Source organism: Durio zibethinus, chromosome 12 (assembly GCF_047325235.1).
Source record: "Durio zibethinus cultivar Kanyao isolate XHJ-2024 chromosome 12, ASM4732523v1, whole genome shotgun sequence".
NCBI lineage: Eukaryota > Viridiplantae > Streptophyta > Magnoliopsida > Malvales > Malvaceae > Durio > Durio zibethinus.
The window spans coordinates 235,736-252,156 of NC_143173.1; the positions used below are offsets into that span (position 1 = coordinate 235,736).

The window sequence follows — 16,421 nt, forward strand, 5'->3', positions numbered from 1 at the left end:
CAAGTTTGTAAAAAGACTTGGCCAATATGGTAAACAAACTTCATTTGGTGTATGGCTTATTGGTCTTAAACATTCCTTCACTCGTTGTTGTTATTGACAGTGATCTCCAAACGACCCATTCGACAATGGCATGGTTAACTTTGTTAGTTTTAAGAATCTGAGTTATTAATATTAGTTTGTTTACCATGTCTTTGTCTAGATGGTATGATCTTAAATCTCCATTAAAGTAACAAATGAACATTTTGCGTCACCTTTCCTGGATGTCTTGATATTCAATCAAGGACTTTTCCTGAAGAAGATGCAAATTAAACGGGTAAAGATAGCCTACCTAGTCACCTGGAAACAAAGGCCAATCATTTGAAAATGACTGAAAGATCAAAGGTAAAAAAATCTGCCCATAGTATTGTCTTGTAAGCAAGCACTATTAAGCAATTCGATTAACGTGAATTAAACAACATCTCTGGAAATAACAGAGCCAGTTGTTTCATACTATTTGGATTATATATCTGTGAAAAGGAAAGAACTAAGCCCATTGCCTGCCCTTGCTATATTAACAAAAAAAGATTTGGTGGTTATCTTGAAAAGTTGGGATCTGACTAAGATCTATAAATTTGTACCAGAAATTTCAATTACATGAATTTTATTCTATATTTTCATCCCTAATGGCTTGTCTATTTCAAGGTTTTGTCCCTCCTTTGATCTTCAATGTGACTAGTTCTTTGTTGGTACTTTCTTGACTAGTATTTTTTAAGGAAATGTGGACTTTGTCAAAATCAGTAGGTTAGGCTGTTGAAATTCAAACACAATCCCTATCTTGTAAAAGGCAAATAATGCCGTGGCAGTTTTATCTAGTGAAATTTCTTATATATAATGTGGTTACATTGAATGGTAACGACCAAACCAATAATTAAAAATCATCAAGCTGGACCTTTAATGATGGTTGGTGAGTTAAATTATAAACATGTTGCTTCTAAAATTCACATGAAATTATTCTTTTAATGAATACAAAATCAAGAATTCTGAATTGTTCCCCTTGCTTTACTCATGGGGATTTATTTTAATGATATAATTAATAATTCCGTTCTCATTTAGATGGAGAAATGCAGTTTTAATTCCCAATGAATGACAGCTAAAAGTTGAATAAGCTCAAGGAATGTGAAACTTCATGGAAAAGGAAAGTGTGCAAAGGTAATTCCTTATTTGGTTTCTTAATCAAGTCTTCTTTATGTGGTCTCATATGGGTTAAGACTTGCATTGTTATCATCGAATTTATAGCAAAATTTAGTTATTGACTGATAAAGGTTGAATAAGCTAGGCATGTTGCGAAACTTCATGTTCAAGCAAAGTTTGCAGACAAAATACCTTTTAATTTTCTCTCTTTCTCTCTATTGTTCCCTAATGAAAATTTCTTCTCAAAGACTAAACACACCTAAAAACTGTATAAACAATCGATAGGAAGGTACTTGGGATCCATTAATTTCCAGGCATATTTAATTTAAATTAAATTAATTTTCAAGCGTACTTCAGTTTTTTGATTTAATGATTAAAAAAGCTTAGAGTGATGATAACTCAAAATGCAATGACATTGGCAATTTGACACATTGGCTAGATGATGGTTGCTGCATATTAATTTGAGTTAAAATAATAAGAGTGAAAAGGCTAAAAGGAGAGAAAATTGCCCACGTTTAACCATCTGTTTTAATTATATAGCTAAGTATCTGATATTCAATTAAATAAATATTATTATTTTGATCTTATCTCCCCACATTGTAAATGCTGCTTCTAATCCAAATTTATTTGTAGCCAGACAAACCCAAAATTTTACGGACACGAACTTAATGTGAATGGATCACATTGTATAAAGACAGTGACATAACTCAAAACTGCTAATCAAAACAACTGGTAAACGCAACCAAGGTTTGGAAGAATCTAAGAAGTTTGTCCCATCCGTCGTTCAAACCAACCAGTTTGCGTATTTCAATAGCCATGCAGTGCCTATAGGACCACTTTTAGATTTGCGTACTTCCAGTTTTTTGAGTCTGTTATTCAAAAATTAGTTAGTAGTAGTTTTTGCTATATTTTGATACGACAAGCCAAGAAACAAAGTGAGTTTCGTTGAGAGCTAGTTTGTGGAAATGAGTGCTATGAGTGAGGCTCTTACCCAGATTCTGATACCTGTAGCTGCCTTGGTGGGCGTTGGTTTTGCTTTGCTTCAATGGTTTTTGGTCTCCAAGGTGAACGTCTCATCAAATGATTCAAGCAATGGATATAAAGAAACTCTGATTGAAGCGGGTGAAGAAGAGGAGGGTATTGACAATGATGAGGTTTCTATCAAGTGTGCTGAGATTCAGCATGCCATTTCTGTCGGTGAGCTCTCTTTTTTATATTTCTCTCACTTTTATGTTTGTGATTGAGCTTTTTGAGGTTTTTCTTTACCATTTATTTTCTTTTCTTCTACTTGCTATCCTTTTTGTTGAATTCTGTAGTCCAAAAATATCCATGAGATGAATATTATCTTTGAGAAGTCCCATGACATCATGTTATACATAGAGGATAAATATTATTTTTATTTTCTTCCTTCTTTTTCCGTCAGTATAACGTAAGATCTTCTCTGTTTGTCACTTATTATTTTGGACTTTGAGCTTTCTATTTCTTATTTGAATTTCAATTTCTAAAAGCAGGCCTTTTTACCTTTTACAGTGGAGAATTGAATTTCTTATTTGCATTCCCTGGACTAATCATTCTGAATTTCTGACTAAGCAAATTGAATGGTTGACAATAAGCACAATAGAGCTAAAAGCAAATCTCGATCATTGAGCTATACTGGCCGAGAAACACTTGAATGCAAAGAGAGGAAAAAGAGCATGCATGGTTCTCCTTCTGAGCAACTTATATAATTGTGAAAAATGGAGATGTTTTATTTAAATATTGTGTACAAATATGTTTGTTCCACTGTGAAATGCAAATCTGTCTTTTTCCTCCCTGTGCCCTTCTATGTTATCTGATCCTTATGCATCATTCTTTACAGTGTTTTAAACATAAATTTGGACTCGTACTCTGTTGTTTTCTACTAATGATGTCTATGTTTTGTAGCTGAATTTTTTACCTGTCTGTACCATGTTTCCAGGTGCAACCTCTTTCCTCTTTACCGAGTACAAGTACCTCGGTATCTTCATGGGTGTATTTGGTGCCATCATCTTCCTTTTCCTTGGTTCAGTTAGAGGCTTCAGCACCAAAAGTGAACCATGCACATACAACCAGGGAAATACTTGCAAACCTGCCCTGGCAAATGCCTTCTTTAGCACAATTGCTTTCTTGCTGGGGGCTCTTACTTCTGTCCTCTCAGGTTTTCTAGGGATGAAGATTGCAACTTATGCCAACGCTAGAACAACTCTAGAAGCAAGGAAAGGTGTTGGAAAGGCATTTATAACAGCTTTTCGCTCTGGTGCAGTCATGGGTTTCCTTCTCGCTGCCAATGGCCTTTTGGTGCTCTATGCATCCATCAATTTGTTTAAACTGTACTATGGTGATGACTGGGAGGGACTTTATGAATCTATTACTGGTTATGGTCTTGGTGGTTCTTCTATGGCTCTCTTTGGAAGAGTTGGGGGAGGAATATATACAAAAGCAGCTGACGTTGGTGCTGATCTTGTTGGCAAAGTTGAGCGAAATATCCCTGAAGATGATCCACGAAATCCAGCAGTAAGTTTCCACAGTTCCTTTTCCACTTTGCTGGACGTATTTGCCTTACTAAGTTCTGTTTTGTTGTTTAGCTTATTAGATATCTCTATTTATACCAGAAGAGCAGTAGCTGAGATTTGCTCAATTGTTTCAGTCCTAAAATTTGTTGAAATTTGACTGCAATATCAAGGACAAATGCTTCCACACTCCCTCTACGCATCCAACTTGGGCAATAATTTCTCATTTATTTTAGCACTTTAAGTTTCTTTATAATAACAGTAGTAGGTAGTCTTCAAGTTCTAATGCCACTTATATTCTAATAGATTAACATTTTTCTCGCATCTAACTTTGTTGCACTTATACAGGTTATTGCCGATAACGTGGGTGATAATGTAGGAGATATTGCTGGGATGGGTTCTGATCTATTTGGTTCTTATGCTGAATCATCATGTGCAGCTCTTTTTGTTGCATCTATATCATCCTTTGGAATCAGTCATGACTTTACATCAATGTCTTATCCCTTGATCATTAGCTCAATGGGAATTGTGGTTTGTTTGATAACTACACTCTTTGCAACTGATCTGTTTGAGATTAAGACCGTAAGTGAAATTGAACCATCCTTGAAACGGCAACTCCTTATCTCCACTGTTCTGATGACTGCTGGGATTGCCATGGTCAGCTTCTTTGCGTTGCCATCAGAATTCACTCTCTTTGATTTTGGAACTGAAAAGGAAGTGAAAAATTGGTATGCAACCTGTAAACTGTTTTCTCGTCATTTGAAGGTTTCCTCCCCTTTTCTTTGTTTTAGTCTTACTGATTATGTATAACGCAGGCACCTTTTCTTCTGTGTTGCTACTGGCTTGTGGGCTGGACTTGTTATTGGATATACTACAGAATATTACACTAGCAATGCTTACAGGTGAGGATCTTTGTGAATGTGTTGCTCGAAGTGTTCTTATTAGACTAGAATTGAAATAAAATTCTCTTCCGTTGACCTTTAAGTTTAAGATGCTATTCATCAATGCCTTTGGATTTGCCTTCTTGCGTTGCATCTGTCATTCTCTATCTCTGATGCTTAGCACCCTCTTCAATTACTTGCAGTCCGGTACAGGATGTGGCAGATTCTTGCAGGACAGGTGCAGCAACAAATGTGATTTTTGGTTTGGCTCTGGGATACAAATCTGTCATCATTCCCATATTTGCCATTGCCATTGCAATTTATGTGAGCTTTAGCCTGGCTGCGATGTATGGAATTGCTGTGGCCGCTTTGGGAATGCTCAGTACTATAGCCACTGGTCTCGCAATTGATGCTTATGGTCCCATAAGTGACAATGCTGGCGGTATTGCTGAAATGGCTGGAATGAGTCACAAGATACGTGAAAGAACAGATGCTTTAGATGCAGCAGGAAACACCACTGCTGCTATTGGCAAGGTGATGTTTATGTTGATTCCTAGATCTTGTTCTTCAAATTCATTGTTGGCCCTTCCCTTTCTCCTATCTTTTCCTTCAAAAGTTGAAAAGAATTTTTGGCATGTTCTGCCTTTTCCTTTCAGGGTTTTGCAATTGGATCAGCAGCCCTTGTTTCTCTTGCTTTATTTGGTGCCTATGTTAGCAGAGCAGGCATCAAGTCAGTCGATGTATTGACACCAAAGGTTTTCATTGGGTTGATAGTTGGAGCCATGCTCCCCTACTGGTTTTCAGCTATGACAATGAAGAGCGTGGGAAGTGCAGCTCTCAAAATGGTTGAAGAGGTTCGTCGGCAATTCAACACAATTCCAGGACTAATGGAAGGCAGGGCAAAACCAGACTACGCAAATTGTGTCAAGATTTCAACTGATGCCTCACTCAGGGAAATGATCCCACCCGGTGCGCTTGTTATGTTTACTCCACTTATCGTTGGAACCTTCTTTGGAGTTGAAACTCTAGCTGGTGTTCTCGCTGGCTCACTTGTTTCTGGTGTCCAGGTATGAGTTACCATTCACCTTTCCTTCTAGAACCATACATTTTTTTTGGCTTTCTAGTGCCAATCATTTTTCTTTCCCTATCATCATCTTTCATTCGCTTTCAACTTTGATAATCTCAAAGTATTTGTCAGGACTTCATTGATTTTTCATGCAAAACATTGTTTTTGCCTCGTGAAAATCTTGTTGCAGGCTTGTGTCTAAACTCGTCAGGATCACCTATTCACCTCAAGATTGTTTTATATACATCATCCTTTCCCCTTAGTTGATCTTATTTATGTACTCGACAATATTGTTTTTTTTTTTTTTTTTATCTTCCTTAGGTTGCCATCTCAGCGTCCAACACAGGAGGAGCATGGGATAATGCCAAGAAATACATCGAGGTTCAACTTTTCCTGCTTGTACTCTTTTAGATACATTTTAGCCATATTAATTTCTGTTTCCACTTTGGTGATCTTGTTGTGACTTTTGCAGGCTGGTGCTAGTGAACATGCCAAGTCTCTGGGTCCCAAGGGTTCAGATTGTCACAAGGCTGCAGTGATTGGCGACACAATTGGAGATCCACTCAAGGACACTTCTGGTCCATCACTCAACATCCTGATCAAGCTCATGGCAGTTGAGTCATTGGTGTTTGCTCCTTTCTTCGCGGCTCATGGAGGCTTGCTTTTCAAATTGCTCTAATTTCAAACCTTCTTAGATTGTCTCAGTTTAACCCCTGTACATATATGTTCAGCAGTAGAAGAGCTGTAAGTGAAATTGAACTTGTAAGAGAAAATCAAGCTTGGCTTTGCTACTTTCACCCAATTTTAATATCAATAAAAGAAAGTTTAATCCATATATTTCCATGGCAAGGGCACAAAACCATGATAAATTTGCATATAACATTGATGTTATGCAATGAGTTTTGAGTGGCTTCCAATCTAAGCATAAAAAAATAGATAAACAGAGAAAACAAGTGCCGATTTTGGCCCACTTTAGAAGTTTTTGGATTGAGAGTCCTTCGGCCACCAAAATTATCTTATTTGATGGACTTACCTCTTTAGTATTACTCCAAAATGATGATAGAATTAATTAAAAGAATAATCCCAATGTATTTTTATTAATCTAAAGATAAATTTCTAAATTTCAGTATTTATCCTTTAAATATATAATTCTTTTTTTCAAAATATCTTTTATTTATTTATTTATTTATCTAAAAAATTTTTTTTACAACGGTTATTGATTTCACGTATGATTTTTGTATTTGATGAAAATATATTTGTTTAAGTTATTTTTATTTGCTTTTTTTAAAATTATGGTTTTTTTGAAAAAAAATATATTACTAATTGTATAAATCTGAACTTTTTTTTCTTAAAACTATAATTAAGTTGACATTTACCTATCTAAAACTCAAAAGATTCCAAAATCCAGATGTGAAGAATATTCCAATGTAAATGGATGTTTCTAGAATATAATATTTAAGTCTATATAACAGCAAACAAGTAATATTAATTAAATAAACCAAAATCCTACTCCTAAAATTAGGAGGTTTAAGCAAAAAAACATAAGGCCGCACAAACTAACATTGGATAATTGCCACGTGTAATGCATTCCAACTAAAATGAAAGCCCGAAACGTAACCCAACTCCTAGCAAACTTCCTACGTGTCAAGTGAAAGTCCTTCCCAATAGCTTTGCGCCACGTCAATCCAATGACACTTATGAATGACATGTCATCCAATGATTCGCTCACGTCCTTCACTTCAATCCACGTCAGATCAACCAAGGATGTTACCTCATTTCTGACGCTATATAATGGGAGCCCGTCACTCTATTGTTCTGCAGCTCCACTCTTCTCTCCTTGCTGAGTTCAGCCATGGCGATTAACAGACGAAACCCTAGTTTTCTTTCTTTAATTTTTGTCTCCCTCTTTGTCATCGCCTCTGCTGAAGTATTCTTCGAAGAACGCTTCGAAGGTATCCTCTTTCTTACTCATTTCCTTCCGCTTTCTCTGACTAAATCTGTGCATTGTATCTGAACCTTTAGATCGGTTTGCTTTTGTCGTTTGAATCTGTTTTGTAGAGATTTAAGCTTTCAATTTGATCTAATTTGAACGGATCGGTGATTTTTTTTTTTGTTAATTTGGGGATCCTGTTGTTTTTTATTTGTTCCTTTAGTCAAATGCTTAATTACGGTTGAAAATGCAACGAATTCGAGTAGATCTGCAACTGTAAAAGATAATAAAATGGGATGATGATTAATATTATTATTCTGCGTTTATTTATGGTTTATTCTATTGATAATTGTGAGGCGAGTAATTGCTTCTGTAAGAACATAGATAGGAATGGAAACATTAGTTTTTAGCAATGTGGGAAGGGAATTATTAAAAGTTAATGTCCTTTTTAGCAGAATAGATATCAGAGTCAAGCATAAAGTGACTGGTTACATTCCTAAGATTCTGCGTTCCTTTTAAAAAATTGAAAGCGAACTTGTGAAAAAGAAGCTGCATCTGCTTTAATTGTACCTTTTTTTTTTTTTACTCTAGCTGTTTTCAAACTGCACAATTTCACTTTTTTTGGCTGATTTTCCTTTTCTATTATTGTGAAACTGAAGATGGATGGGAAGGTCGGTGGGTAATATCCGACTGGAAGAAAGATGATAACATGGCTGGGGAATGGAATTGCACTTCTGGAAAATGGAATGGAGATCCTAATGACAAAGGTAACCTTCTGGAATTACTCATGGATTGGCATTGATAAGGTTAGGTTTGAACTCCTCTCTTTCAAGTTAGTTACTAGTGGCTTGGCATTTTGTACAGGTATTCAAACGAGTGAAGACTACAGGTTCTATGCTATTTCAGCTGAGTTCCCAGAAGCTAACAACAAGGAGAGGACTCTAGTCTTCCAATTTTCTGTCAAGCATGAGCAGAAGCTTGATTGTGGTGGTGGCTACATGAAGTTGCTCAGCGGTAACATTGACCAGAAGAAATTTGGTGGTGAAACCCCCTACAGGTTGTTTCTTACCCTGTGATCTAATCTATTCGTATCTCTAAAAGATATTATTGTTATAGATTTACTGATTTTTTGTTATGTTGGTTGGTTGCAGCATCATGTTTGGGCCTGATATCTGTGGCTACAGCACCAAGAAAGTACATGCTATTCTGACCTACAATGGGACAAACCACTTGATAAAAAAGGAAGTTCCTTGTGAGACTGACCAACTCACTCATGTTTATACATTCATTCTCCGTCCAGATGCTACCTACAGCATTCTTATCGATAATGTTGAGAAACAAACTGGTAGCTTGTACACTGATTGGGATCTTCTCCCGCCAAAAAAAATCAAGGACCCTGAGGCCAAGAAGGTAATCAGTAACGCATAATCTCTGTTGATGTTTGTTTGGTTTTTTCTTTTTTTTTTCTCATATGAATTTTGAGTACAACCTAATTTCTTTGCATGATGGGCAGCCTGAAGATTGGGAAGACAACGAATACATCCCTGATCCTGAAGATAAGAAGCCAGAGGTAATAACTTCTCATTTTTCCCCTTCCTCCATTCTCTTATGCTACATTATATATACTGCCTAAAACTGCATAGGCAAGCTAACCACTAGTGTTTTGATTACTATAGGGTTATGATGACATTCCAAAAGAGATCCCTGATCCTGATGCTAAAAAGGTAGTCATATATTTTTTTCTGGAATGGTTTTATTATGAAATAGTATGCCTTGTTTGAAATAAAGATTAATGATTAAAATAATTTATAACAGCCTGAAGATTGGGATGATGAAGAAGATGGTGAATGGACACCCTCAACAATTCCCAACCCTGAGTACAAAGGCCCATGGAAGCCGAAGGTTTGTAAACCCTTATCTGATTGCAGCATCTAATATGATTTTTGAATTAGTAGTGTGTCACAATTCTTCCTCTATCTGCAGAAAATCAAAAACCCTAACTACAAGGGCAAGTGGAAGGCACCAATGATTGACAACCCAGGTTTATTGCTATTTCTTTTCTGTCGTGCATTTTTTTTTATTGTCAACAACAAAATTTTAGGTTATTTATTCCTGTGTTTTGTTATGGCCCACAGATTTCAAGGATGACCCTGATCTCTATGTTTTCCCCAACTTGAAGTATGTTGGTATTGAATTGTGGCAGGTATTCTTTTGCCTCGTTTTTCTCTACTCCTATGCTAGCATCATTCCATGCTATTTTAGAACTATAACAAGATAATTTTTTTTTTCAGGTGAAATCTGGAACAATGTTTGATAATATCTTAGTTGCTGATGATATAGAGTATGCCAAGAAACTAGCTGAAGAAACATGGGGCAAACAGAAGGATGTATGTGCATCTCTGTATTTTGAATTTTTTTTTTTTTCCTTAAGTTCGTTTTTTGTCATATTTGGCTGATGTCATTGCCTTTTGTAGGCTGAGAAGGCAGCATTTGAGGAAGCAGAGAAAAAGAAAGAGGAGGAGGTATTTTCTTGACTACAAGTGTCTTAGTTCTTTTTTTATTTGTACTTATATTTGTGTCCCCTTTCTAACTAATGTAACATGATCTTCAGGAATCAAAGGATGACCCAGTTGATTCGGATGTAAGCCTACAACATGCCTTCTTAAGAATATGATGATTTGTTTGCTGTCGTTCTGGTTTTCATTGTGTTAACTGACATTCCAGATTGAGGACGAAGATGATGATAGTGATGATGCTGAAGGAAATGAATCTGATTCTGATACCAAATCAGATGCAAGCAAAGACAGTGCTGAGATAAAGGAAGAGACCGAGGAAGATGTACATGTAAGTAGTTATTTTCTTGTCTGATTTTGGTAAATCATTTTTATCAATTATATGTTTATTGATGAATGGTTGCCTTTTGCATTCAGGATGAGCTGTAAGGCAAGAGCCCTTCAATATTTTGCTGACAATTTGGTTTGAAGATTAAAGTGCCGCAAGTGCTCTTAAAAGATTTCCTTTATTTATTTTTTTTTATTTGTAGTTGTAGGAGTTTCCTGTTAGAGGGGAAAAAGGAATTGAATGCTCTGCAGGCAAGAAAACTGTGATTTTTGCTTTTTAATATAATTTTAACTGCCTGAACAAAGAGGAGGATGTTTATTATGATCAGTAGATTTATCCGATACTCTGAACTTCATTTCTTTTTCAAAAGTGTTTTTTGGGTAATTTCCAATTCTCAATGTTGTATTGCGAATCAAAGATTAAAGAAATACAGAAAGCAGAGTTAGTAAGATGAAGTAAAATGAATGTGGAAGAATGAGCGACTCAATATAAATTGAATGGATGCATGGAATTAAATCATTTAGAAGGAAGGCTTTACTGACTATAATCGGATAATATATAGAAAAACTTAATATGAGTAGAGAAATAAAAAAGGACCAAAAAATTAAGTAGACAAAGATACGAGGAAACAACAAGAGCTGAAGCATACAGCACAATCTTTTACAATGGACCTTTGGACATAAAAGTATCAGTTGTATCCCAATCATTTGGTTCCAGAAGAGGAACATTTAGGCTTCTTAACAATCAGCACGGGGCACTTCACATTTTGAGGAATTCGTGCGGTTTCAAGATTCGGACATTCATTCATCCGACGTCTCAAATCAGTCTAACCGTCATAATTCACATCGTTGTGAGGTATTATCCGTTCTGACTCCTTTGACCTTACGATTTTATCCTACAAAAGGCACCTCACAAGTAAGAGATGATGTGAACTTTTTTATACTTCAGTGACTCCTATTATGTTTGATGTGAGATTCAGAACTCTTCATTAGGTCCGTGACATTTTTCTGCATCCAATCTCGTAAAATCTTCATCACGGAGGCTGACCACCCTGCTTACCTCAATTGAGGTGTTTGATATGGATAAAACGATTTAAGATTGGTTCTGATACCACTTGTCATGGGTCGAGACTTAAGCTCCGAACCACGTGACTTCGGGATCCGGACATTCACTCATTCGACGTCCCGAATCAACTTGACCGTCACAGTTCACACTCTTGTAAGATATTATCTGTTCTGACCCCTTTGACCTCATAATTTTATCTTACAAAATATGCCTAACAAAAAAAAGATGGTGTGAACCCTTGTATACTCCAATGACTTTTTTATTATATTTTATGTGAAATTCAAGATTCTTCCTTAAATCCGTTACACTTACACTCTCAAGAAAGCACTGCTATTCAAAAAAAAAAAACTAGTTAACACATGCAAACCCGATATAATTGGACCAACATTGTTACTAACAACCATGGCCATGCGTTTTTTTTTTTTTTTAAACTGTTGTTTAAAAATGAAAATTCTCAACAATCTAATGCCAATTACTTTAATTAATTATGATTAAAAAAATCAATAACCATAGCCTGAATGGCTATTGTAAAAAAAAAAAAAATTGTAGAAAAATGAAAATTTGGAGGGACGACCCACCTCTTGATGAGGCCGTAGCCGTGGCTTCCCATAACTAACACGTCAGCACTGATATTCTCAGCAATCTCGCAAATCACGTCCCCTGGATCATCATTCTCTACTCTCACCTCTACAGCATTAACGTCCATTCAGCCAAACACACTCTCAAAAACAAAGATTATACACAAGCCACACCTTATCATCTTGCTCTCTGCACATCCTCTTGGCCTTCTCAATCACACAAACCGCCACATCGTTTCTGTACTTGTCCATCGTGGCCAAAATATCAGCAGAAAACAAATACCCTGAAACAAACACCATTGGATCAGCTCATTGTTTCCTTTCCTGTTACCAAAAAGTGCCTGTAAATTTTACATTAAAAAAAAATGAACGTGGGGTTTCCTGCTTCTTCCATCTAGAGCAGAGTACACGGCGCTCGGAGGTTTAGCGTAAAGGAGGATAAGGGTATCTTTGGAATTTGAGAAATCACGTTCTTCAGGCACCATGAAAGAGCGTACATGCTCTCCTCGCTTTCATCGACGGCCACCAGGATTTTGCGGTCTTTTGCTACAACATCAGTCATTGATTCTTGTTTGGGAATAAACAGTTGAAAACTTCAAGAGTGGAAGTTGAACTATTAATTTGATAGGTTCTAAAGACGGACTTGACAGTACTACATATTTACCTAAAGGGGGTAAGATTTTTGGGGGGGAAAAATCTGTGGGATTTGTTAGTTTTGGACGTTTGGATCGCTGGTTTTTCAAGACAGTGGAACACTTTTGTACTTTCCGTTTTGACTTCATTCATTGTTACTTATCTATTATGTCTTGTCCGGCCGGACAAAACTTTAATTACGTTTGTTATTAAAAATGAATAAATAAAAATTTTAAATTAATTAATTGATATAAAAATTAATAATATGTAAAAAAATTTATTAAAAATATTATCTGTAGTTTAAATTTGATTAATATTTATTAATATTTTTATTAAAAATATTTATTTATTAAATATATTAAAAAATTTTAAAATTTATACACTTAATTTATATGATGAAACTTTTAATTTTAATTTTTAATTTTAATTTTAATTTATTTATTTTTAATAAAAAAATTAACGAATTTTATCTTCAAAACTTCGTATAAATTTTTTTTTCTTTTTGTCTTGCTTGCATTTTTCGTTGATTTGGTGTTTTTATTTTTTATTTTTTGATAATGTAAAAAAAAAACTTCCACCAGCTAAAAGGGTTTGGGTGCATGTAGATATAGTAATCTCGTTGCCAAAAGAAAAGCCCAATAATAAGATAGGCCCAATAGAAAGCAAATGCAAAGTAAAAAGAATTTCCCTTAATTTCAAAATTGGGAAAAAGCCCAAATTGACAAATTGTCACCAACCAACCAACCCGCCATTCAAACCAACCTGATTGGTTCGAACAACTCACCCGGTCAAAAATCGCCAACTCACTATCCCTTATATATATGCAGACCCGCCACCAGCACAGCAACATTTCAGTCTTTCTCTCTCTATTGTTTTTTTTTTTTAATAAGAAGATTCAATTTTTATTTTTGGGTTTCATTATTTTTATTGAAGGAATTAAATTATGTTTTTCTTCGATTGGTTCTATGGGATCCTTGCTTCTCTTGGTTTATGGCAAAAAGAGGCCAAGATCTTGTTTTTAGGGCTTGATAATGCCGGTAAAACGACGCTGCTTCACATGCTCAAAGATGAGGTATTTCTCATAATTCACCTTTATTTATTATAATTTTTTTTCAAATTATTGATATGTAATTGCAAAACGAGTGTTGCTCAAATCAAATCACTTTGCAATTTTGGGAATTATATGTGTTTTAATATAATTGGTTTTTCTAATAAAGTTGTTATATTTCTGATTTAGAAATGATTTGAATGCTAATAAACGTTTAGTTAAAGGTAATTAAGGCTATGAAGCTTGTACTAATGATGGGATTTTGGTAGAAATTAATTGCTTTCTTCAATAATAAGGTGATTGAAAGTTGGGTTTTTATGGATGTTGGTAATTGGATTTGGCAGAGATTAGTTCAGCATCAGCCAACACAGCATCCCACATCAGAGGAATTAAGTATTGGGAAGATCAAGTTTAAGGCTTTTGATTTGGGAGGCCATCAGATTGCTAGAAGAGTTTGGAAAGATTACTATGCCAAGGTAACTCAAATTCTCTTGCAATTTTTAATTGCTATTGTTTGTTAAGTATTTATTCATGGTGTGAAGAATAATTTTCATTATTTATAATTTAACGTTAGCTATTGTTCAAGTTTGGTCAAATATGGTAAAGTTTGTTGCATGAATGGGGATTTGAGAATTTAGTAGTAATATGCATCCGGTTGGTCACTTCTCTTCTTTGCTATTCCACTTGAGCATCTGTATGATTGCAAGAGCGTCTGTGTCATTGTCTTTTTTGAATGTGCTTCTATAATCCCAGATAATAATACTTGTGATTACCTGATTCATGTGGAGCGAAGAAAAAGCATGGTGAGTTCTTTGATTCCACCTCTAATTTTGATAAAAAGGTGTTTTGATGGTACTTAACCACACAATATATTTATCAAGATTAGTGTAGGAATGTTGTAAAGCAAAAAACATAATTTTTTTCTTTTTGCTTAAGTCTTCAGTAATATATAGGCCTTCCTATTCTTCTTCTCTTGTCTTGTTTTTGTGGGCAATCTTGCACAATAGAATCCTGGTAGTTTTTGGACATTCTGTTATCACTGGTGTCATGTTACGAAGGGCAACATGATTACCAGAACGTTTTCTCTTTTCTTTTCCTACCGAGCATAACTAAACTGATATGAAATTTTTTTGTAGGTTGATGCGGTTGTTTACCTGGTGGATGCTTATGACAAGGAGAGGTTTGCTGAGTCAAAAAAGGAGTTGGATGCTCTCCTCTCTGATGAAGCCTTGGCTAATGTTCCGTTCCTCATCTTGGGCAACAAGATTGATATACCATATGCTGCCTCAGAAGATGAGATGCGTTATCAACTTGGCCTGACCAATTTCACCACAGGTAAGGGTAAGGTCAACTTGGGAGACTCAAATGTTCGTCCTCTTGAGGTATTCATGTGTAGCATTGTTCGTAAAATGGGTTATGGAGATGGTTTCAAGTGGCTTTCTCAGTACATTAAGTAGGTAGCTACAGGATATTTAGATACTTTCTTTCTAAATGTTATTTTTATACAGAATTGAGTTGGATGGAACACTTTAAGAAATCATTGTTGCAGGTGTTCCATCCCCTCCCCCTTCCCCTTCTGTTACCCACCTTTCCCCTCTTCTCTTACCCTTGGTTTTTTTCTTCTTTTTTTGTTTGAATTAGTAAACATGCTACCCTCTACGAGACAATGAGACATATAGGTAATTGATGATTTGGTCCCTGATTACTACATTAGTATCTCCCCTAGGCAGGATAGTGTATTTACTGCTGCAACAAGCAGCTTTGCAAATGTTTGACAACTCATACTGTCGTCCAAGCATGTCGTCTGCTTGGTGGCTTTTCATTTATTTACGCTTAGACTTGTGGGTGAAATTTTGAAACAATCATGTTGAAGATAGCATGCATAAATCTTATCTGTGATGTTAAGCTCCTGAAATCACAGTAATTACCATCAAATCAAACTCGAGCTTTCTGGTGTTTCTCAAGTGTACTTTACACAAAAATGACAAACTTGTTGCAAATTCAAGTACAGAATTGGTGACTTGTTTCACCTACTTACTCTCCATTGGCAAGCTTCAATTGACTTAATTTTCATTGCCATGTTGTGCTGCAACGTAAAACTCAGGTTTTTGTTATCCTGCTGATCATCCTGATCATTTTCCTTAGTTCCTCTACAATTGTTTAATCCTCAGCTTTTTTGGACATGATCAAAGAGGGCAATACCTCGCAAAAGCTTTCACTTGTTTCGACAACAAATATGTAAAGATTAATATCTGATGCACTATTATTCATTTGTAAATTTCTTTTCAAAATCCTTACCATCGGTAGTTTTTAGGTATTCTTGTAGTAACAAATTTAACCTAATCAATTTTAGATATCTTACCCTCTAAATTTGCAGAAAAAAAAAATGGCAATAAATTGAAGGTTTCGAACAAAATAACTATTTTTTTCTATTTGACCTCAAATTAGCAGAGACGGAGAGAGATGAAACCATAATAGCCATTTATTATTTGAGGGGGATTGCACAACCTGACAACCAACTTCTCAAGTAGCAGTCAGAAGCCAGTTTATAACAATAATAAAGCCATAATTATCTTTAAAATTAACTGCTAAACACACCATCAACCAAACGATTTACCATAATTAACTATAAACATAGATAAGAAGCTCCCCTCAAATCCACTTACCTGCAAACATAGTTT

General features: G+C 35.5%; 3 protein-coding genes, 1 long non-coding RNA gene and 1 other non-coding gene across 5 annotated transcripts; 4 read left to right on the forward strand and 1 right to left on the reverse strand.

The window, feature by feature from the left end:
- The first annotated feature begins 2,107 nt into the window (after positions 1-2,107).
- LOC111296916 (pyrophosphate-energized vacuolar membrane proton pump-like) lies at positions 2,108-6,478 on the forward strand. The gene is made up of 8 exons (XM_022891395.2): positions 2,108-2,367; positions 3,128-3,702; positions 4,047-4,426; positions 4,514-4,600; positions 4,783-5,113; positions 5,236-5,646; positions 5,967-6,026; positions 6,118-6,478. The coding sequence occupies exons 1-8, from the start codon at positions 2,136-2,138 to the stop codon at positions 6,322-6,324; spliced, it is 2,283 nt and encodes a 760-aa protein (XP_022747130.1). The 5' UTR covers positions 2,108-2,135; the 3' UTR covers positions 6,325-6,478.
- A 984-nt stretch (positions 6,479-7,462) lies between these two features.
- LOC111296742 (calreticulin-like) lies at positions 7,463-10,785 on the forward strand. Its single transcript, XM_022891188.2, has 14 exons — positions 7,463-7,597; positions 8,235-8,342; positions 8,440-8,632; positions 8,727-8,985; positions 9,089-9,145; positions 9,252-9,299; positions 9,391-9,477; positions 9,559-9,616; positions 9,711-9,778; positions 9,867-9,962; positions 10,050-10,097; positions 10,187-10,216; positions 10,300-10,419; positions 10,506-10,785. Exons 1-14 carry the CDS (start codon positions 7,498-7,500, stop codon positions 10,515-10,517), a joined length of 1,284 nt encoding a protein of 427 aa, XP_022746923.2. The 5' UTR covers positions 7,463-7,497; the 3' UTR covers positions 10,518-10,785.
- A 1,255-nt stretch (positions 10,786-12,040) lies between these two features.
- On the reverse strand, positions 12,041-12,552 carry LOC149515484 (uncharacterized). Its single transcript, XR_016346774.1, has 3 exons — positions 12,414-12,552; positions 12,234-12,343; positions 12,041-12,168 (listed from the first exon to the last, which is right to left on the reverse strand). It is a non-coding gene; the product is annotated as an uncharacterized LOC149515484 (long non-coding RNA).
- A 980-nt stretch (positions 12,553-13,532) lies between these two features.
- LOC111296703 (small COPII coat GTPase SAR1B-like) lies at positions 13,533-15,570 on the forward strand. The gene is made up of 3 exons (XM_022891138.2): positions 13,533-13,764; positions 14,085-14,216; positions 14,877-15,570. Exons 1-3 carry the CDS (start codon positions 13,636-13,638, stop codon positions 15,195-15,197), a joined length of 582 nt encoding a protein of 193 aa, XP_022746873.1. The 5' UTR covers positions 13,533-13,635; the 3' UTR covers positions 15,198-15,570.
- LOC149515485 (small nucleolar RNA snoR83) lies at positions 14,487-14,610 on the forward strand. Its single transcript, XR_016326401.1, has one exon. It is a non-coding gene; the product is annotated as a small nucleolar RNA snoR83 (small nucleolar RNA).
- Positions 15,571-16,421: the final 851 nt, after the last annotated feature.